Source organism: Thunnus thynnus, chromosome 2 (assembly GCF_963924715.1).
Source record: "Thunnus thynnus chromosome 2, fThuThy2.1, whole genome shotgun sequence".
Classification (NCBI taxonomy): Eukaryota; Metazoa; Chordata; class Actinopteri; order Scombriformes; family Scombridae; genus Thunnus; species Thunnus thynnus.
In genome coordinates, this window is record NC_089518.1 from 25,759,577 (window position 1) to 25,782,173 (window position 22,597).

A 22,597-nucleotide genomic window follows, 5' to 3' on the forward strand; every position below is an offset into this window, starting at 1 on the left:
AGAACACTTACACTGTGAGGTCATAGAATGCTCTAATAGAATGTAGGAATAGTTATGCACAGTAATGTGTGTGTGTGTGTGCGTGTGTGTGTGTGTGTGTGTATGTGTGTGTGTGTGTGTGTGTGTGTGTGTGTGTGTGTGTGTGTGTGTGTGTGTGTGTGTGTGTGTGTACCAAGAGATATAGAGCAGAGAGAGACCACTGGTTTGTCAATGTCACAGAGAAACTATGAATTTTGCAGGACATGCAAAAACTTATTATCAATTGAAAGCAATAAGCCACAGATGCAGTGCCACCCCCTCCCAAGAACATGTAATAATAATAATAATAATAATAATAATAATAATAATAATAATAATAATAATAATAATAATAATAATTCAATAATCAGAAAATGTATTTTGTAATGTATAGCCTTTAATAAATTTGATTTGAGTTCAAACAAGTGAGAGTGAAACATTTGTTATACTGTCTAAGAGAAAAAAGTAGCATAGAATATGTATAATTTTAAAAAATATTATTATTCAACATCATTATTATTATTCAACAATGTACAAACAGTACCAAAATACATGAAACATGAAAAAAATATAATTTCAAAGCCAGATGAGTTTTTAGAAGTGATTTGGAGCCTGAACTTCTAGTATATTCTAAAGCTTGGCGCTAGGGCCCCATAGAGCCAAAGGCATGGACTTTAGGCTTTAGGTTTGTTTATTTGTTTGTTCTATTTAAATCACTGATTGTTGCTTCTGCCAAATATATTGTGGAATCATCGGCAAACGATGAAGCACGTCCCTCTTTTTAATACTAGAGGAAGATCATTAGTGAAAATTGTGAACAGGAGCGGCCTAAGACAACTTCCTTGAGACACTCCATGTTTCACATATTTGACCTCTCAGTAACGTCCATTGAAGTACACCATTTGCCTTCAATATTCCTTTAATAACAATATAATAATACGTTTGAATAATAATAAATTTGAACATTTTGTAGGATTGTGTAAATTGTGTCGACGCAAATAAGGATGAAAATTAACATTTTATCAAGACCAACAAAATTATACTGTAAAATGTAAAAAATACTCAGTGGTTATAATGTCTTTAAACATTTCAACCCCCCACATAAATCACAGGATTGAGCAAATCTCATGTTAACTTAACTCTAAACCTAACCTAAAGTATACTGAGAATTACTGAGAATCTCTTGCTCTTCCTCCATATATGCTCTATTTAGGAACAATGAATCAACCTGTCTGAGCAAAGCACCATTAAACAGGTTATCCTGACATTTTCTTTGGGTCTGGGAGTTTCTGAAGTACAAGTACACTGGAAGACTTTGACAACGATGCACCAGCAGAAACTGAAAATCAGGCATTTCATAAAGGAAATTTAAGAGGAACTATATTTTTTGTGACAGCTACATGCACACACATAACCACTCACTCTGTGCTCTGCCTATCAACCCGAGAGTGAAAAAAGCTGACACCATGGTAGTAGATGTGAGAAAAAAAGGTGGCTCTGGTTTTTTCACCTTATTTTTGTGTGTTCAGTGGTTGCATAGCAATGTGTTTTCTACACACAGAACAATAGTGAGGCCATGAACAGTGCACCTATTGTAATGGGGCTCACCAGGGGGACTTTGTCTTTGTCAACAGTGTGGAATGTCCCAGGGGGCTAACAGGGGCAGGATAGGCCAGACCAGAGGACTGCACTGCTCACCTCCTCTACACTGGAACAGTCCCTCTAACTCTTGGAAAAATAGCGTAAACCTATACATCAAGAAGGAGTGGGAGGCAGAGAGAAGACTGAGGGAAGGATGATAGGGGAAAGACCAGGCTAGCTGGTTGAAATTACATCAGATGTGCTCCAGTGGTCACTGAGGGGCTTAAAAGCGCTGTCATGAGCTCCCGTGTGGGAGCCACTGGTGTATATGGCTCGAGCAGAGTTGGGGAAAATGGAACTGACGATGCCGGTGAAGAGGACAGTAACCGTGAGACTGACACCCTACACTTGAGGATAGGGAAGCCTCGGCGGAGGAATGCAAATCCAGTGGGAGAAGGAAGGACGATCAGTGTGGAGCAGCTGGTGAGACCTGCCCTACCTGGGAGGAAAGCACACAGAAAGACCTGCAGTGAGGACAACAGAAGAAGATGGACAGAGGGAAACCAAGACAGAGATGAAGAAAGACAGAGAGTTGAACATGTAGGAGGCAGGGAGAACGGCAGGGAGAGAGGAAAACATAGACCCAGAAAGACTGAGAGAACTGAGACACATGGAGATGGAGCCCGGGACAGAGAGGGAGGAGGCAGTATGGACAGTTTGTCTAGCAGTAATTCTGATAACCATTTAAATAGTACAGTGGAAACTGCAGGGGGATCAAACAACTTGCAGAGAGGACATTTGTGTCCTAGACCTCATAGCACTGTCTGCTCCCGGATCAGTGCTGCCAATTTAAATCCCCAGCCCCCTCGACCAGCTGTGAGAACTGTATCTCCTTCTCTCCCCCAGCCTGCCATCCAAACCAGATACACACCTCTATCACCTCAGAGACTTTCATCCAGGACAGCTGCAGGGGACCTACATCATTCCGCACCTAGCTCATCCAGAGATCCAGATCCATTCTGGGTAGAAGTGAGGACAGGTGCGGGGGTCACACGGCCATCACAAATCCATCAGACTCAGACACACATCCCTTCTCTTACCAGCTTGGACCTAGGAGAAGAAGAAGAGGATGAGGCAGAGGAGGATGAGGAAGACGAGGAAGTGGAGGACGGCGAGGAAGGGGGCAGTGGCGTGATGGAAGTGGCAAATCAAACCTTGACCCCAGCTGTGCTGCTGCCGTCTGTTCCTTTTGGGGAGAGGAGGATGAGTAAAAGAGAGAAGAACAGGATTAGGTGTCTGAGGAGGAGGCAGAGGAGGAAGGAGAGATGGAGACAAAGTCAACTGCAGGAGAGCAGACAGGTGAATGACACAATTACCTGAGCTGTCAATATGACAATCAATTGTAGTGAATCATTGAAACAGAGAGAAGTGGGAGTGATTATCTCCTGAATTTTTTATCATATCTGACTTCTTCATGTGCAGTATTTATCAGTTTGCTTTGAGCATGATACTTCACATTGATTAAGTAAAAATGTGACTACTACCACAGGTCTTCTATTTAATAATTCCCTGACTGTTAGAGAATAAGTGGACACAGCAAACTCTAAAGTTTCTCAAGTGATGGCCTGAGATAGTCTGGCATTTCAGACAGTTTCAGCCTTAAATAACATAACTGATCCACTTAAAGGTCCATTTACATTTTAAGATGGCTAATGCAAAAAAGGAAGTAAAGGCTTGTGTGTGTATGCGGTATAATACAATAGTTACAAAAATCAGAATTAAATATTTGTCCACATTTATATGACTGTGTGTGGCTACATGTGTATTTGTGTATGTGTGTCTGTGTGTGTTCATTTCATCTAGATTCTGACTCTCGACAGCCCTATCAGCACCCAGCTCATCTCAATAGCCATTGTCTGTGCAGTTTAAAGTGGGGTTACATCTGAATTAGTTGCATGATGAGGCTTGGGCGAAGAGCCCTTCAAAACCAGCCAGACAAAAGAGCAGATTCCATTTTGATTGGCTGCTGCAGATCTCCTGTCACGTTGGTGGACTGAAATTATTCTGACGGCTGATTTAGAGAAAGCTGAATAGAATCAGTTGCTTTGAAACAGAGAATATTCCCTTTCCTAATTCTGTGCCCTCCCGCTGATTATATATTTTTTAGTTAGCATATTCCTGTCTCCCTCCAATTGAAGTTGGCATGTACTGTACATGGTAAACCAAGATGCAGATACCTAGTATCTGGCCCAAGCAGATATACTTATGTCCATTATTTTTTGATGATTTCTGTGGAAGCAAGTAAATTACATTTGCTAGCATGAGAAAAATACATGAAAGGTTTTCAGATAGGCTACTTCCACTGGGGCCAGTAGGTGATTAGTTTAGTTTAGCATAAAGACTGGAAGCGGGGGAAAACAGCAAGTTTGGCTTCATCCAAAGTTCAAAAATATGCCTATCAACACCTCTAAAGCTTGATAATTAACATGTTGTATCTTGTTTGTTTAATCAGCAAACAAACAGATATGTAAATGTGACATGTTATGGTTTTACAGGGAGTTACTTGCTGTAATAATTTCTTGGTGAGCAGCGGCTCAGTGCCTGGCAGCCTCATGGTGATAGCAAGACTCCAGGAACATTGCCCTTGGCCCAACCACAACTTTTCATTCTTTTTGCCTATGAATTAAACAAATGGGTTTATTAATGAGCTTTAATGGTGCGGGTATATACTTGAACTATGGAGAGTGCCAGGCTACTTGTTTCCCCCCTGCCTCCAGTCTTTAAACTAAGCTAAGCTAATTGCCTTCTGGCTCCAGCTCCATAGATAATGCACACACATGAGAGTGGTATCGATTTTCTTATCTAACTCTCGGGAAAAAAAAGCAAATAAGTGTATTTCCAAAATGTCTAATGATTCCCACAAAGTATTATTTATTCAGAGGAAATTGCTTGTATTTATCATAATTAAGGCTTATTGAGTTTGCATGCTCTTTTCTTGGCTCTATCCAACTTGTACATTTGCACAGTTACACTCATTCTCACATGCTATTAGCCGTTGAGCAACTCCATTGCAGCACTTGGGACTTAAGGAGACTATGTACCAACAACAGTTTTTCTTATTCACCGTCTCAAAATGTTTTCAGTGTTTTTAGGATTTGAACTCACAAAACCTGGTTTAGATTCTGGATATGAATTTCACAATTTTTTTCGAAGTGATGATTTATTTATTTATTCCCACTCCTGAATTGCCCCAGATTTTACTGCAACCATGATAGTTTTAGCCCCTTTGCTAGAGGCTTGTGTAATTCTTATGCACAATGTCATACCGTACCTTTCACATACAGTATCCCAAAGGTCAAAGCAGGTGTTATTGTCATCCAGTTTCCTACGGGAAGTGGTTACATCCTGAGAGGCACTGTTGAATTGTTCAGTTATTTTTTATCTAGCTACTTTAATTGCTGCCGTGCAGTAGCTGAAGTGTGATTTTAGTTGCAGCATGTAGTTTGAAGTGACAAACCACATTTTTTTCAGTTTAGTGTTGGAGTCGCTCTATTCGTGGAATCAAGATATCTTAAGGTATTTAAGGTGGTGAAGTTGACAAGAATGTCAACTAAAAGCATTCATTTATTAGTTTAAACTTTAGTTGTGTACACATTTACCAACGTAACCAAGACAAAGCTGCCATGTTACACTGCATGTTGCCAGGGAAGAGCCTCTGTGCCCACGATTATGTTGGAGCTGCGTGTTCTGTGTTCTCTCCACTCTGTTAATGACACACCATGGGAAGCAGGGCCGGTACTACAGGGAAGTCCCTGGAGCTCCCCCTGGGTGAGAAAGTGGTAATTACTCTGGAAGCACCCCTAGGATTTTTCAAGACTGGAGCTTCAGGCATCAATCCCTGGGGGTCTTTCAACACAGGTCTGAGGAGGAGGTGGGGGACTTGAGGGGCCCCAGATACTGTTCTCAAAATGAGTTTTGGTACATCCTCTCATATGAGTTATAGTTGGAAATGGGAAACTGGGTGTGAATTTCGGTGCAGAAGCACTTGGGAGGGAGGGCAAGTTGACTGCTGAGGAAATGAGGGGAATTTGAACAGCAGAGGTGGCAGAAGTATTGTGCTGTATGAAATGAAAGGATTCAAGCTAGACTGAAAATAACAGAGGACTGGCCATGTGCAGCGTAAGCAAAATCTTACAGAATTGTGAAAGTATGAGTCATACTGTGCCTTACTGTCATACTGTGTGAAAAACTTCAATAGATTGCCCAAGAACAACAATATTCTACCGGAAGAGATACTAAACACTTTCTCTGTTGCCTGTGAAGTGAATGGAGTTTGAATTAGAGCCAGTGTCTGGGTCAAATTGCTCTCTCTAATAATGTTTATACTTTACAGTAAGATGTGAGAAAATGTAAGAGGTAGACATTTTGCTCTGCTGAACTAAAACCTGACACTCTCATGTCCTCACACATATTATAATGCTGTGCAGGTGGATGTCAAATACGTTTACACTCATTGTGTATTAAAGAGGAGAGTATATTAAACAAATCTCAAGAGGATGCAAAAAGAAGACATTTTCACATATATTTATTCCCAACTGGTGCGATGACATCTTGTAGTGATAATTCATGTTCAAAACCTCATCTGCGGAGGGTCAAATCTCTGGTTTGCTCTTCTTTATTCCTTCACTTGATGCAGACCAAGATACTCCATCTGTCTGAGAAGCTCTTTCCATGTATGACCCTGCAGAAATGTGTGATTTTAGATTTTAGAGATAGGAGAGGAGAAAGAAAGAAATTTTATTTACTTATAAAATTATAAGTGTTTGCTCTTTTTCATTTGAAATGCTATCAGAAATTGTCTATTTTGACACTAATCCAATGTAAATCTCATCCAAACACACACACACACACACACACACACACACAAATCAACACATTATGTGCATGTTTGCATTTATACACACATAAATATTTATCCATATGAGCAGAGGGTCTGCAGTTACACAGCAAAAGATGTGTGTTCACATGTGTATGGATGCTGATATACAGTATATATCAGCCTTCGACGAGCCATTTGATCCTTGATTGTTTAAATATAACTCTTCTCCCCCTGCCTTTCCTCCTCACACAGAGTTCAACAGGCAACCCATCGAGCAGCAGCAGCGAGGATGATGAGGATGTGAGCGCCGGGGACAGAGAAGGTTACATCTGCGCTGTGTGTTTGGATGTGTACTTCAGCCCTTACATGTGTCACCCCTGCAATCACATCTTCTGTGAACCCTGTCTGAGGACACTGGCGAAGAACAGCCCCACTAACACTCCCTGCCCCCTCTGCAGAACAGTTATCACACATGTCTTCTTCCAGAAGGGTGAGCTAATGGGCACTTACTATACAATACACATAGTTTGAATCACCTTTTACTTAAACCTCTACTAAGTATCTAGATTGAATGATAAGAGATTGATATATAGTTTAAAATATACAAGTAATGGATGTAGTTTCCCTGACTTACAAATGCATATAAAAGTAACAATCACATGTATGTTTGCAGCAATATGTTTATTCTTATGTCAGCTGTACACAGATGACATCTAAGCTGCAGATTGTTCAGAGGGCCCAGCTGCAGATGTCCCATAGGGAGCAAAATAGACCTTTAGTTCAGCTCTGACCAGATGAGTCACCCAGGCCGCAAAGACAAAATCAAACACAATCGCAACACTTTTATTTAGTGCTTTTTGATGGAAATAAGGAGATTTCACTCCTTTTTGATGGAGAGTGCATTGAGGATAGATGTTTTTAGCGTGGGCAGTACCAGCGTAAAAAGCAACCATTACCTTGTATAATGCTTTCATGTTATACAATGAGCATGATGTAATGATGTGTTTTTGACCCTATATGATGTATACTGGTATATTTTATGTAGCCTTGTGATCGCTGCACACTGATTACATAGGACAGTGTCTGATTTGGACAAATCTATGAATAAGTAATGAAGTTCTGTGATTCACATTGGCCTACTTCTAGATGCGTGTAGGAGAAAAGTGAGCAGCAGAGACACTGCTGTGGCCATAAAAAGGCAGAGTGGCTGTGGTTATGAGGACTGCAGACACGCTAAGAGCTCTTGTTAGTGATTAGGTGACAAGGATTGCAGATTACTGTAGATTCTTGTGTTGATTAGCAAAGTCAAGGTCACACGGAAACAGCAGAATGAGAAAATGAGGAGTCTGGTGAAGCCGTGTCTGGTGATTTTTTTCTGAATATATTGAATAAATCGAACATAATCTAGTCAGGATATCAAGAGGTTGAGGTGTAAATAAGACATTCACTTCATATGGTAATAATATCCAGTTTGTCTTTTTGTCTTTCACACAGAGCTAAACCAAACAGCAAGGACATTCTTCCCAAAGGAATACCTGTCCCGGAAACAGAACTTCCAGAAAGCAAGTTGTGCAAAGTGGCCTCTCCCAAGCTGTAGAAAACTTTTCCGAATCTTTGGAGGTAAGTGTTTAATACCCCATACATGGAAATTCTCTCAGTTCAGGATCTATTAATCTGATATGGCAAAATACTAACGGCTGAGAGTAAAACACTAATTTTGTAACTTTAAAAGCTGTACATGAAGACTGCATTTGGCCATATTTGCAACTTAACTGCTTTTGATTCTTTAGTTTAGTTTTGAAAGAAAAAGAAAAGAAAAGAAAAACATGTCTGCTACTGATGTATCCTTCAAGTCCCTCAAGGCTTCAAATTTAAGTGTAAATTCATGTAAACGTTACACAAATTAAAAATATTTATGAGGAAGGAAATGCATTGAACATGTTTGTTAGACCTCAAGGACCAGTCCACATATTAGAGGCATTTTAAAGACAACCTTCAATCCCACAGGGGGTGTGTGTTTGATAGTCAAAAGATAGATTTTGGGTGAAATGGCAACCACCATAGGAGAGAGCTTGGATGCTGTGGCTTCTAAATGTGCTCTGTACTTCTACTAATTCTTCAATCAGGTACGGAATAGTTCCCTTGGGCAAACAGAAATGACTGACGATGTCCTCACCGCTGTATATATCCAGTGGGTTACTGCGGTCTCTTAAAACTCTTTCCCTTCTCATTGCTCTCTCCATAACTATGTTAGCAAGCTGCAAATTATAAGCGATGTTTTCCTCTTTTTTATTGCTGGATGCTAATGGTCAGCAGGTGTCACTGATGAACCATGTTACAATGGTAGCATGGGTGTTAGGCTTGAGTTAGCCTGGGAGTAAGGTGTCTAATTTTTTTGGCTTAAAATTAGTCAATCTTTATTTTTGTAAAATGATCTAACTTGCATTAGACTAATCTATGAGCAAAATTAAGACTGGCCTAACACTACAGACCAGTCTAAAATGTCTTTGTGAAACTGGCCCCAGATAAGATGCACCATTTCTCATCCACTCAGGCTTCCAGAGGCAGTCCAGTCCCATCGCTAGACGTCAGTTCCCCCATGGCGGAGGCTACCGTTTGGATGCTATGGACTTTGAGGATGACTCTCGAGGGTGGCGCTTTGACATGGACATGGTCATCATCTACATCTACTCAGTCAACTGGGTCATTGGTTTCTTTATATTCTGCTTCCTCTGTTACCTCTTTTTCCCTTCCTTTTGATTGCCCATTGATGGCGTAATGTAGAGAGAGGAAAGGTTGAAGAGATGGGGGTAAAGTAAAGAATTAAAGATGAAGCAGAGGGCAGGCATACGTGTAGGAACGGGGGAAACTGAGCTGTAGGGTTTAATGAGAAGACTATGAGTGAATTTCAAGCAGGTGGGGATGGCTTGGTGGAGGGAAAACAACAGAGTGCCAGCTTGTTGTCTCTCATTAATAAATGATTGAAATGGGGAAATGGTGTAGGGGGATGTTTGGGAATCCAATGTTCTCTGTTCTCTGTCTCCACATGATGCACATGTAATGTGGGTTGCACAACATGTCCTGTTCCTGTATGGGGGGAGTTAATATAACAGGTCGGGGTTTACTTTCAGAACAGAATCCACTTACAGACAATTAATGCTTACAGTTTTGATCAACAGTATAGTCGACTGTACTAGTGATTAAAGTAGTATCATGACATATTCATTACTAGAAATTTTATAGAATAACAAGCTGAATGAAAATTTAAGTTTGCTATTATTTCAACAGTAATTTTATAATTATAGTGAGAAATGTCAAATTTAGATCCAGTAAATTACAATACAACCACAGGTACTATATTGCATATTTCCATGAAGATACTGTCACATTTGTAATAGTTTTTGCTCAATCATCAATCCCATTCACGGAACTAGACCACAAAAACTAAAAAAAAAATCAAAAAAAAAAAAAAATCTAAGGAATAACATGAGTGAATATGTTTTGGTTGGATATTTCGTTAATGCATCATTAGACAAATTAATGAAATGACACATTTGCTGTTTGGTATGGATTGTGACTGTGGTTTATAGTGTTGTGAATCTCTGTGTTCCCATTTACTGTCATGAAAATTACTACCAAAAATTCACAAATTGGTGCATTGTGTGAATCTTACTATGCAGTATGTCTTGCCAGATTGTTTTACTGTGTTTTTTAATGAGGAGAAATTTTGTATTTTGTTTCTTTTAAAGCAATCTCTGAATGGAATTAATGTTTTATTTTTTTAGTTTGGATGTGCAAAGTCGTTGTTTTTCATGGCAAATAAAGTTTACACAGAAGCACATACATGCTTTCAAATACATTTTTAAACTTCAAGCAATTTTAAGTCCCCTTTTGGTAATGAAAACATGTGTCACAGAAAATAAAACCAAAAGTATTCCTGACATATTTCACCAAACTCTCTGTTTGCATCAGTGTGAGGTTTGTTGTGGGTTCTTAGTATATAGTAAAACTTTACAGTAATGATCAGTAATTTATACACCATTAGTTGACGATGAACTCATATTTAACAAATCATCTTCATACATTTGTAAGTGGCGAATACATTTATTAATTTGATATATCACATATTTGTTCATAAAATATCTATCTAAAGCCTGTCTATCTACATACACTAGAATAATAATAAATTCTTTGTTGATACATCATTAATGCTCATGTTATTTATTTTGAGGCATATGTTGGCAAATTATTTGTAAATTAATCATAAACATTTGCTATGGTATAAACTGTGTTGCTGGGTGTGTATTGAGCCATGTACTGTTAGCTGCAGGGGTATGGTGTGATGCCAGTCATGCAGCAGGAGCAGTCTTGGGGGGGGGCTCTGGCTACAAAAACTAGCTCTTGGGATATAGAGTGTCACCTCTGTTGGGAAGTAGCTAGAACTAGTGCAGGAAGTACAGCAGTCCCACATGAATATATTTGGGCTCATTCTGTGGAAAACACAGGCTCTGGTTACTCCTAGATAAGAGCTGGACTCTCTCCAATGTCAGAGTTTGATGAGCAGTGCAAGCCCCCTGTGGAGGTGTTTGGAGAGGTTAAGGAGAAGGACTTTCAGATGACTCAGGAAGAGAGCAGCATTTAAAATAGATTAGGTCTTTATTTAATCATATTTAAAGTCTTTAAAATAGTATGCACATGTTGGAGTGAAAGCCATTTAAGGTGGATTAACTGGCTTGTCTTTAAGAAACCAGTGGGCATCTGGTTCATCATTACAGCAGAATCTGTTACATTGAACAAACATAAAACTACACTTTCCTGTGCTGCTCTGCACTGCATGTGTTGATGTGTGTGACCGTAGCTGTGTGTGTCTGTGGGTGTACATCTAAAACACTTACACAGATGGATTTTGAAAGTCTTTCTTTGCACGAACAATTAAATAGTAATGCAACTTTACAAAGAGCACTCACCATACAGTGAAATGGACTCCTAATTTATTCAGAATATCTACCACACACTTTCCTCTTTGTGGTTGTGAAAAGCAGGGAAGAACAAATAGTCATCACTGAAAGCTGCAATGGAATCAGGCACATTTAGAAAACTTTGGAAAATGTTAGAGTTGTTGAAAGAGTATATAGTTGCCTGGTTAAAATTGGTACAGTTATTAAAAAATAATGTATGTTTGTATATATGCATTTTCTCTCTTTGATGCCACAACGCTCTATTTTGGGTGTCTGAAAGAAAGCAGCTTACTTTAAATGTACTTAACACTTTTGGGTTTATGTATGTGTGTCTGTCCACCTATCATGTATTAGGTAAAAAAGTTTTTTGTAAGTGAGATTGACCCCAGGAAGGAGGCAAAAAAAAAAAAATACAAGTTTTTGACGAATCATGAAGCATCAACAGAAAACATCTTTAGGTCTTGAGTTACACTTAATACACCGTAATGTATGTCAATGAGTATTAATGTAAGGATATTGAAATAAGCATAGAGAATTAAAAATCTCATAAAACACACTTAAAGTCCCAATAAAACGGGCTTGTATTATTATATGATATAAGATGGGGTTAGAAATATGCCACAGTATATAAAAGTGAATTAGAACTCATAATTAATATACCACAGACCCACAGACACGCATTAAATCTTTACTGGAGTTTTAGAGGGATTTTATTGTACTTAGTTAATGAGTTGAGGCAAAAAGTGGACAGCAACCTGGATTTCACACGTTTAGGAGCTCATATAGCCGACAGCTCAGGGCGGGGGTCTGACTTGATGGGCCCTATTAGTATTCCCGTCCTTCGGGTGCGCAGTGTTTCTAGCCACAGAGCCACGTCAGGCCTGCAGCAACTGCTCGTCTTGTGTTGCTTTTCCAAGGTTAGAGATAGGCCCGGTCGACTAACTGGAAACACTCGAAGAAACAGAAGAAACGCCGAGAGCCGAATCGAGATCGCGGTACCCGGGAATTAAGTTTTTTTTTTATGTACAGATTTTCTCCGGCACAGAGGCTGTAAGTGTCGGCTATACGCTGTGAAATTGTCGGCAGGGACATTGGCAGCGTTATTTCGTCTCGATAAGGAAATTGTGCGGCTGAGAAAAGATCGTTATCAGCCGTCCTATTGGTGCTTAATGGAAACGCGCAATCATAAAAAATGGTTGCATTTGGAGAATATCCGTGAATGCGATCGTCTCCTTCCGACATCGGTACGTCAGAGGAGACACCTCAGCTAGCTGGACTCCGGGTTGGGTGTGAAGTCTTCACTGTGCACCGTGTGCTGCTGGAGTGAAGGTGACTTGCGCCCCGTCGCAGTCAAGGCAATGCGGAGAGGAGTCGCAGGCGCTCATCCGGTACTTTTCCTGCGCTCTGCTCGTCTGGGAAAATATTTGCTCCCTCTCCCACACTAGAGGGGAGGAACGTGAGGGACAGACATAGTAATAACAATAATTGAGGTTCAACCCAGCCAGTAGTTGGCGAAGGTGAATTGAGCGTAAACGGAGGAGAGAATAAGGTGAACAGTAAGGTGCTGGGCGGTAAGGCAGGAAGAGAGAAAGTGGTGGAGTTTGGGGGGGGGGGAATAGACAAGACAAACCGTTCTGTATTAGGGCTGTTTTATTAGTGGATGTGTATGCATGAGTTCTGCATCGAATGGGCGCAAAAACCGCCCCAGATCCGCCGGGAACATCTTCCAGATCGGCAAACCTCCTTACCGAGACCCACAGAGGAGGGAGAGCACCGAAAGTACCCGCAAAGCCCAGCGCGCCGTGGCCGACTGCAGAATGGTAGGTTTGCGACACATCAATCCCTGCATGGTGCCTCAGATAAAGAGTGCTGTGTTATTATCCCAACCTTTCTTTGTTCTAGGACGATCGACCTATCCCGTGCATGCAGGATGCACAGGCGACAGCTGTTAATAGCTGCAAAAAAGACTGTAGCCCGGTCTAGGAGCCTAAAAATAGCTGTATGCATTTGCATTGCTTTGTCGGCAGTGAAGACAAAACAGATCATCTCGGCGTGCAGACTGACTGTGTGATTTGCATTTGGAGTGTGGAAAGCTGCGGGTGGTTTGGGCTGATCTTAAAATTGCCTGAATTACAAGATTGTCTAAGGAGGTGTGCGTGATCATGGCACAGATGTCCCCTGTTTTGACAGATGCTGGCAGGAATGATCATATGTATAGCCTGCTTCACCCTTTCATACATCAGTGAACGGTTTGTACAGGAGTACAGCAGGATCCTATGCAGGAGTTGCACAAAATGAACGAGATGTGTGTGTGTGTATGTGTGTGTGTGTGTGTGTTTGTCCCAATCTCAAGGTTTGAGGTTGTGCAAACAACCAAACTTAGCATAATAGGACGCTCGTCAATAAAAAAAATCAATTCATTCATCATGCACTTTGACTTTGCAGGCTGTTTTAATGGCAATGTTTTACTTTAAGTTTCTCTCAGGGATCAATTGACTTTTGTGACCGTATATGTGCAAGGTTGCAATTTTTGCTTCTGTTGAAGCACACTGCCATGCACCCGCACTGGCAGATTATTTGTCCCCTGTGGAAAAAAAACCCTGAATAGTAGGGCTGGATATAGTGCTGTTCAGCATTTCCTTCTTGGCTGACACATTTTCATGTTGACAAGTCAATGTGCAGGCCGAGACTTAAGTCTATATTCTACTGCAATGACTAGTGCAGGATGTCTTATTCAAGCAAAAGTTGTTTGCTTCATTTGTGTAGTGCTGACTTTACCAGGCTATTTCTGGATTAACTCACTTTTCTTTTATCATGTCATTGTAACACAGATCGTCCAAGAATTCAATACACTTGTGGCTCTGTACCGTGAACTGGTCATCTCCATTGGCGAAATCACTGTCGACTGTCCCTCTTTACGGGCCGAAATGCTGAAGACGAGAACTAAAGGCTGCGAAATGGCGAGAGCCGCACACCACAGTCTCTCCTTGATATCGGGGTGAGTAGGCACAGACTCTGTCCATGGTGCTGAAAATGATTGCTGCAAGGAGCTATCCGTGGTGCTGAAAGTGTAAACCGCACTAAATGGGGGCACTCTGCAACCCTGCTGCGCCTAAAGTTGTAAAGTAGCTAATTTTACCAAAGTACATCTCTAATTTGCATAAGCATCCCCATTTTAGACACATGTATACTTAAGCTTGCTCTGCTACACTTCAAAGATAAAATTCAGAGTGTCTGCTCCATTAGCGTGAAACTAGTGAGTTTGAGGTGGGGGGTGGGGGGTGGGGGGGAGTTTTGGGAAAAACAGAGCATGAGATCAGCTTTTAAAAACCATGATATTTCTAATTGTTAGCAGGACAGCCTTACCAGGAAGCAATCACAACAACATATTGTTACTGACCACATCCCATTAGCTGGGCCTAAAACGTTAATGCATGCAGTGGAGTGGAAGTGAAATGCTTCCTAGGATGAATATTAGAGATAATAGTAATAATAAGCAGTCAATGACTTTTGCATTGTTGCGTTTAATGTATTGTGAGCTGTCTCTGTGTGAGTCTGAGTATTTTGTGGGTTGTGTCTCTATTATGATCATTTGGACATTTATAAACTAGCATGCTTTTCAACAATTGATGTTTGCTGGAGTGCTGAGTGTTTATAAGAATCAGAATCCTCAGGTTTTAATTTGATCAAAAACAATGATACATAATGATTGGACTGGTAGTTATTTCACTATTTTCTGAATCAGTGAGTGTTTCTATGCTAAAATGCATCACAGGTGGCCTGTTTTTGATAGAAGTGTTGGCTTAAGATCGGAGAGAACAGCTATGATAGAGGCCTGACATGTCGGTTGACTTGGCCTGTGCTCTCCATTGAGCACAACATCTACTCTTCCACTGCCAGTGGAAGAAGGGCAAAGTGAGGCTTGGGATTTGAAGGTCCTCAGTGAGGCTAAGATGCCAGCTGACTTGGCACCCTCAAACTTACTTAAATAACAATTGGACAGACTGAAGCCAGTGGTGAGAGAGATTTGGAGGATGTCTGCACTCGCTGCTTGCCAAAACCAGGGCACCACTGGAACAAAAGAGCATCAGGTTTCTTTAGCTATCAATAATGCCCTAAGTCCTTACTGATATGGAGATATATAAACAGGGCTTGTAAAAGCATTCAATCCTCTCCCATTTAATATTAGTCTGCCATGTTTCCGCTCACATTTTGCCTTTATAAGTCTCCAAGGTGTTAGGCTTAGCTTCACTCTGCTCTGTAACCTATTTTGTGGATCAATAATTAATCCACTTGCTATATCGTGATTTAAGAATGCATATCCTTCACTCTATGTTACATGCATGACATAATCTTTCCTTTTAATGTATGTATGACGATTTTAACCACATATGCATGACAGACTGATATGGTTAGCCAGTAAACACGTCCATTGAAGAGGGGCATCTCAGTTGCATTTTATAACAGGGCATTAATTGCTTCTTATTTAAATCTTTGGAGAAACACTGCAGTTTACTAAGCAGGCCCTTTATTCTTTGCACTATTCTTTCCAATATATGGCTCATAATTATACAACTAGATACTTGTCTCTCCAAGACAACAAGTCCTATCCATTATAGTCCTGTGCCTGAAGTTCCTGCTGCTGTTGCTGCTGCTGCTGCTACTATAGAAATAGAGACTGTGCAGCAGCTTTAGAGAGAGCTCTAAGTTCCCACTGATAACAGCATCAACATCATTGTCATAATCATCACCACCACATACTCTAAACCTCCTTCTCTAAAAGCTCTCCAGGCCAGTCTCCACTACCAGAGACACAGAGCTTGAATTAGACAGCACAGATCATTCCCCTTTAATCAAATAAAGCCAGTGTGTCTGAATGGTTTGAGTGATGCAGGGCCTCTCCAATGTGCTAGAGGAAAGCTGATAAGCAGGATAGCATTGATGACAGCTGTGCTTTAGCAACAGTACTGTAGAAGGCAGCACTGTGACAAAACAAGGATAGGAAGGCAGAGCTTGCTGTGGGAAGAGGGGAACGCAACAGCATGATTTGTGTGAGAAATATTTGTACCAGGTGCAAGTTTCACGCCTTTCATCGCTGTCACTTTCCCATGTGATATCACACCCACTGAATATCACCTGCTGTAGCTTCCCCTCGAACACCAGATTTATATGGTGGTGAAGCTACTGTGGTGTCTCATAAAAGCTAGTGATCAACTCTAGGTAAATAAAAAAAATACTCAAATGGGGTTTTTATGTTTGAACATCTTCAGTGCATTTTATTTATTTATTCTCAGATAGTCAAGCAAACTAAAAATATTGACACACTGCCACCACAAAAATATAATCAAGCAAAATGCAGTCAGTGACCTTGTCTTTTGTTGAAATAAAGCAATAGAAACAAGTCCAAAGAAGCAGATTCCTCTCATCATTTTGTGTAAACTCCACAGTTTATCTGTCATCTGAAGGTTTAAATTTCGTTGAGTATTTTATCTGTTTAAGATGTGACATAGAAGATATGCATGCTGAAAGTTAAAAATACTTAACAAAAGTTAGAGATCATATACTGTTTTCACTATCTTATCTACAGATGTAAGTGTTCATATCCTTTCAACACATAATCCACTCAAGCTTTTGCAACTCCACCCACAATAACTTTCCTTTTACCCTGTTAAAGTATGTTTAACAGTGAAGTGTTTTGAGTAAAGCTGCAGCCACTGTTATAGATATAAATAGGGTTGAAACTAAAGATTATTTTCATTATCGTTTAATCTGTTGGTTATTTTAATACTTGAATTAACTGTATTATCTATAAAATGACAGAAAATAGTAAAAACAAAAAAAAAAAGCCTGTGATAATTTTCCAGAGTACAAAGTGACAACAGCTTGTCTTATTTGACCAACAGCCCAAAACCCAAAGAGATTCAATGTACAATAATATAAGACATAGAAAAGCAGCAAATCCCTAGTATTGAGAAGGAATTTTTTTGCATGATATATGACTTAAATTATTAATTGATTGACAATTTTCTGTAGATTAGATCAACAAATGGATTATTCAATTGATTGTTTAAGTCCTATAATGGAGCCAAACAATGCTAAGGTCATTCTTCAATATACCAAAACAAACAAACAAACAAACAAACAAACAAAAATGCACAAACACACAAAGGTATCTGTCAGTTTGTGATCAAGCTTTGTTGTGATTAAGAAAAGAAACTTTCCCTAAAGTTGAACTATGATCCATTCTGTATGCATTAAGTTGCATCTAAAGTTCTTCAAGTTCTCACTAGCCAGTAACCTTTCTGTGTTCCCACTATGTTCCATTTCAGGCCAGAGGACGGGGAGATCCACCCTGAGATCTGTAGACTGTTTATCCAGCTGCAGTGCTGTCTGGAGATGTACATCACTGAGATGCTCAAATCCGTCTGCTTGCTGGGCTCCCTGCAACTCCACAGGAAAGGTTAATACATGAAAAAGTCCCACTGCATATACAGTATAGTTTTAAGTAACTTGACTATGGAGTTTGTGTGTGTGTATGTGTAGGTGTGAGTATATGCATGTGATTGTTTACATACTGTATGCTTTGTTTCTTCTTTCTAATGTTCATTTTTCAGATTTTATTAAATTTAACAAACAAGAAAACCTGTCAGAAGACAATTATAAACATGTTAAAAATATGTGCACAGGCGCAATTATTCATAGACAGATTTCTTACCTGCAGGTTTTATTTTTATACAGATTATCTTCTAAAACCTTCACCATCATTCCTGTAAGCAGACAAAACCTGAGTATCTGTGAATGAATAATGAAAATAAACGAGAATGAGAATGAGCTAGTTCTTTGTAGCTGTAATATGAAGTTCATAATAATTATGTTATTTGATGGATAACTTTAGGTCAGTTCTTTTCTTCTCTGTTTCTCTGGTACTCCTCTTCCTAATGTTTGACGTGTGTGGTGATGACACCAGTTTAAGGCTACCTGCTCTCTGTGTGCTCTAGGTAAGGATTCCTGTGGCCCCACTGGGGTCGATAGTAAGATCGAGGAGAGCTCAGACATCCCAATCCTGGAGGACACCTCTTCCTCCCCCACTGACTGTCCTCAGCTCTGCTGGCTTGTGGCCACTGACATAGAAAACATAGAAAAGTAGGTAGACAGTGAATGTTTTGTGGTGCGTCATGTGTTCTTCTGTGAGTGTTGTATGTATGTGTTTCTGTGAATTTATCGTGGTGTTATACATGTACATGTACATCTTTGTAGGTCATGTAATGCAAGGTACACAAGGGAGTATTTTTTTTTCTTAGTTTATGTCACATTACAATAAATTTCATAACAGTAAGTGCTTTGAGGAAAATTTCAATTTAACATCCTATTATAACTAAATTACATGCCACCAAAAATGACCAGATATTTGTGTCTAAAGTGCTATACCAGCCTACAGTATATGCAATTTTTGTACATGGCACATCAGTCAAAAATGTAAATTGTTTGTGCTTTTTGGATTATTTTATGAGACTATAAAATCAAATACTAACATTTTATAAGATCCAGTTTTCACTTGAGATGCTGCACTGTAGTGTTTGCTGTTTGACTGGTTGCAACCGTTTCTTAAAAATCACATACTCAGATGGCATCTAGTAGTTACAGATTGTACTGTCCTCTTTTTGTATCAGATGTCGAAATTAGTCAGTTGTGCATTTTACTATACAAAATACTAAATATAAAATACTATGCTGCTGTAGTTGTGGGCCTGAGTGTTTGTTTCTGTGTGAATATATATGTCTGTGTGTGTGTGAAAATATACTACAGGATAGATGCTATAGGTACACTACATAAAAGCCCTTATTTGTGTTATGGCAGGGATATGAGGGAGATGAAGAACCTTCTCAGTAAACTCAGGGAGACGATGCCTTTACCATTGAAGAACCAAGGTAAGATAGAATCTGAACATTACTCCACCTTCACCTTCTTACACACACCTAATTTATAATCCCATGGAACAATCACACTTTAAAAATCTTTTATAGGCATTAACATTACAAGATTTATCAGAAAAGACTGATCATCGCTTGGAAAACACTGTGTCATATTTCAAACTACAAACCTTATAAAAACTGACTTGGCAGTGGTCTGTTTGTGTTCTCATGCCCAGATGATAGCAGTTTGCTGAACCTGACTCCCTACCCACTGGTCCGACAGAGGAAGAGGCGGTTCTTTGGGCTCTGTTGCCTGGTAACCAGCTAAGGGCCCCGCCTTCGTGGGTAGGAGGCGGCAACAAAGACACCATTACCCACTGTCCTTCACCACTTGTGTCTCCCACCAATCTATTACTGCCATTTTCAAATAAATTGTCTCTTTCTCTTTTCTCTTTTTTTTTAAAGGCTGCCCATTTTATAATTTTATTTTGTAATACAAAGAAGAATTGTAATTGCAATGTAATGAAAACAAAAGTCATGAACATATATTTTAAGATATTTTGCAACAGATTTTCCCTTTTTTGGTAAATGAAGTCAGATACCTGCTTGTCCAATGTAAAAGAGAATGAGAGGTCATTTGAAAAAAAATGTCAATGTTCAATTACTTCCACAAACCTGAGTGAATGAAACAAGGATTTGTGTTTTTAAAAAAGGGGATATAATTGTCTGTTTTTGTCAGAAATAATGTGTAACTTATGACCAGACACCATCCAAATGTTTAAGGATGGTACTTGCAAAGACAAAGTTATACCTTCGTCTGTCTAAGCTGAGATGACAGGTTTGTGCAGAGTGAGTTTGTTGTGTATTACAGTCTCTGTTTTCTGTTTCTTGCTGTTTTTTCTTCTTAATGTACTTAATTTAGTCTTCCATAAACCAAGAACCTGTACCCAACTTTAACTTTCCAGCTTCAAAATGGAATATATGAAACAATGCTCAAAAAAGAAAACTTCTTTGCACACAATATCTATCTATAAATTGAGACATTAGACTTGTATATACACATACTCTTTACGCAATGCTCTCTGAATTATTTTCAAAGTTGGAGTTGGTTAGCAATGAATCTGCTGGTTTGTATAAGCAGGGAGAATCTCCCTCTGTCTGAGGCAGACATTGCAGACAGAGGGCAGGAAGCATGGGTCTTGCTTATTAATGATAGTGATCAATGTTTAGGGCACGGTAAAGGTACAGTAGTCAAAGCTGATATAGGTCATTTTACATTGTTAATAAAACTTTTGTTATTGAAATGAATCAACTTGTCTGTGATTTTATTGCATGTTGTCCACTCAAAAGTCCACTGGGTGGAGACAAACTATCAAGAAAGACACTTGTCTGACATGTTTGGGTGTTCTGGATCTCAGGAAAATTAAACTGTGAATAAAACTTAATTTATTTAAGGAACTCATCGCACTAAAGGTGATCAGGTGATGTGACGTCTTGCAAATTGGGTGATCTGTAATAATTTGAATTTGGGGCGCAAACATCCCAACATTAATGCTATTTTAGTGCTCTTTCTGGTTTGCTATAGATTGTCCTTCAGTTGAGTTTGTTTGTAGAGTAAACATTTCTATCTGGGAGAGTTAGAGGGGGACAAAGATAGACTGAGATACAGAGAGAGAGAAGGAAAGATGCCACATAATCTTTTATTAAGTCCATAACAAGCAGCTTTTGTTTATATTTACAGAGGGTTGGAGAAATAGAGAGTAGGAGGGACAGAGAGAGAGAAAGATTATGCTGCCAGGCCCCAGAGAGAGGATCCAGCTGGTCACCTACTTTTGCTGTTGGACTAAAGTATTCTTTTATCAGTAAAGAGCAGCTGAGCAAACTTCAACATTTCCTCAGTGTGCATTGCTCAGTGGCTGACATGGTTTCTGTCTCAAGGTGTATTATATTTATTATAATTTATACATGCAGGTTAGGGGAATTTGAAACTCCAAAGTGACTGCAAATGTGAAGGTGAACATAAATGTGTTCCCTTTGACACACTGGTGATTTGATCAAATCATGCAGGGATACACTGAAATAATCTCCCACAACCCTGAAGCACCATAGAAAATAGATGGATAGTACTGCATTATAGCTCTATACATTAAAACCTTTGTAACACTTTTAGAATGTAGATATGCACAAGAGTTGAGAAAAATGTCAGTTATACCTTACAATATAATGCAATCATGTTACACTCACCCTCCAACTCCCTCCATCTAACAGAAAAGCTTTTACAGGACTATAGATGAGTGACAAATAAAAGAGAAAACATCTCCTGAATAAATGAGTGGAGAAACAAATGCAGATGCTTCCATACAGGGCATGAGGGGTCACTGAATTGGCTTTGATGAATATGAAAATGGTATGAATCATACGTTATGTCCTGTACAGTCTCCAGATCTCAAACAAAATGAACACCTACATTATGGGACAACTTGTTAGACAGCACTTTACATTAGCATAATCAAAACACCAAATGAGGGAAACTCTTTTGAAAGAATGATGTTATTCCATCCAGTAAAGTTACAGAGACTTGTATAATCCAAGCTAAGGTGCATTTAAGATGTCTTTGGCTTTTGATGGCTCAAATGTCTTTGTCACCATCTTAATGAGATTTAGAGCTCATTGGGAGTGACTGCCTGACTGTACATACCTGAATATTTGTTCTCTCACTCAACAAAACTTCTGCTTGTCAGTTTTGTGCATATCGTCTCTTTAAGAGTACGAGCATGTGTGATAGCTCATGAGCATTTCTAGCACTTTCCTCTCACCCACCTGCCTTTGTGTACAACATGGTGTGAACGAGGGGCACACATCTGCTGACAATAAGCATCTTCGTGTGATGAGGAGACATTAAGTAGCTGGTGTCTTCACACAGTTATAACAGGCAGGTTTAGACACACACACACACACCACATGCACTCACACCGTCAGAGGGCAGCAAGCCAGCGGCAGGAATAGACTGTCAGCAGGGGTTTGCTTGGCAAGCTGTGCACTGTCTGGTTTAGTAAGCACAGGACATCTTTTGAAATAGACCATCTCAGTTCAGAACACAGATTTTCAAACATTATCTCGAGGGACGTTTAGAAACTATTTTCCTCAAAGCCCAGACCTACTTTTTGCATTCTATTGTGCACGCTGCTCAAACAATTTATAACATTTGAAGAAATGTACACACTGTCAGGAAAGGCAACACAGTATTG

At 39.6% G+C, this 22,597-nt stretch overlaps 2 protein-coding genes across 2 annotated transcripts; both read left to right on the plus strand.

Moving 5' to 3' along the window:
• Positions 1 to 745: 745 nt before the first annotated feature.
• On the plus strand, positions 746 to 10,470 carry rnf180a (ring finger protein 180a). Its single transcript, XM_067612697.1, has 4 exons — positions 746 to 2,958; positions 6,731 to 6,968; positions 7,973 to 8,098; positions 9,033 to 10,470. Exons 1-4 carry the CDS (start codon positions 1,897 to 1,899, stop codon positions 9,236 to 9,238), a joined length of 1,632 nt encoding a protein of 543 aa, XP_067468798.1. The 5' UTR covers positions 746 to 1,896; the 3' UTR covers positions 9,239 to 10,470.
• Positions 10,471 to 12,106: 1,636 nt separating this feature from the next.
• On the plus strand, positions 12,107 to 20,613 carry rgs7bpa (regulator of G protein signaling 7 binding protein a). Its single transcript, XM_067612709.1, has 6 exons — positions 12,107 to 13,256; positions 14,268 to 14,434; positions 17,766 to 17,896; positions 18,435 to 18,579; positions 19,294 to 19,364; positions 19,586 to 20,613. Exons 1-6 carry the CDS (start codon positions 13,107 to 13,109, stop codon positions 19,675 to 19,677), a joined length of 756 nt encoding a protein of 251 aa, XP_067468810.1. The 5' UTR covers positions 12,107 to 13,106; the 3' UTR covers positions 19,678 to 20,613.
• The last annotated feature ends 1,984 nt before the right edge of the window (positions 20,614 to 22,597 follow it).

Coding starts and splice junctions, on each gene's coding strand:
- rgs7bpa (XM_067612709.1), top strand. CDS start 13,107: ATGAGTTCTGCATCGAATGGGCGCAAAAACCGCCCCAGATCCGCCGGG. Junction 17,897..18,434: donor CCTGCAACTCCACAGGAAAG/GTTAATACATGA, acceptor TGTGTGCTCTAG/GTAAGGATTCCTGTGGCCCC. Junction 19,365..19,585: donor TTTACCATTGAAGAACCAAG/GTAAGATAGAAT, acceptor TCTCATGCCCAG/ATGATAGCAGTTTGCTGAAC.
- rnf180a (XM_067612697.1), top strand. CDS start 1,897: ATGAGCTCCCGTGTGGGAGCCACTGGTGTATATGGCTCGAGCAGAGTT. Junction 2,959..6,730: donor AACTGCAGGAGAGCAGACAG/GTGAATGACACA, acceptor CTCCTCACACAG/AGTTCAACAGGCAACCCATC. Junction 8,099..9,032: donor ACTTTTCCGAATCTTTGGAG/GTAAGTGTTTAA, acceptor TCATCCACTCAG/GCTTCCAGAGGCAGTCCAGT.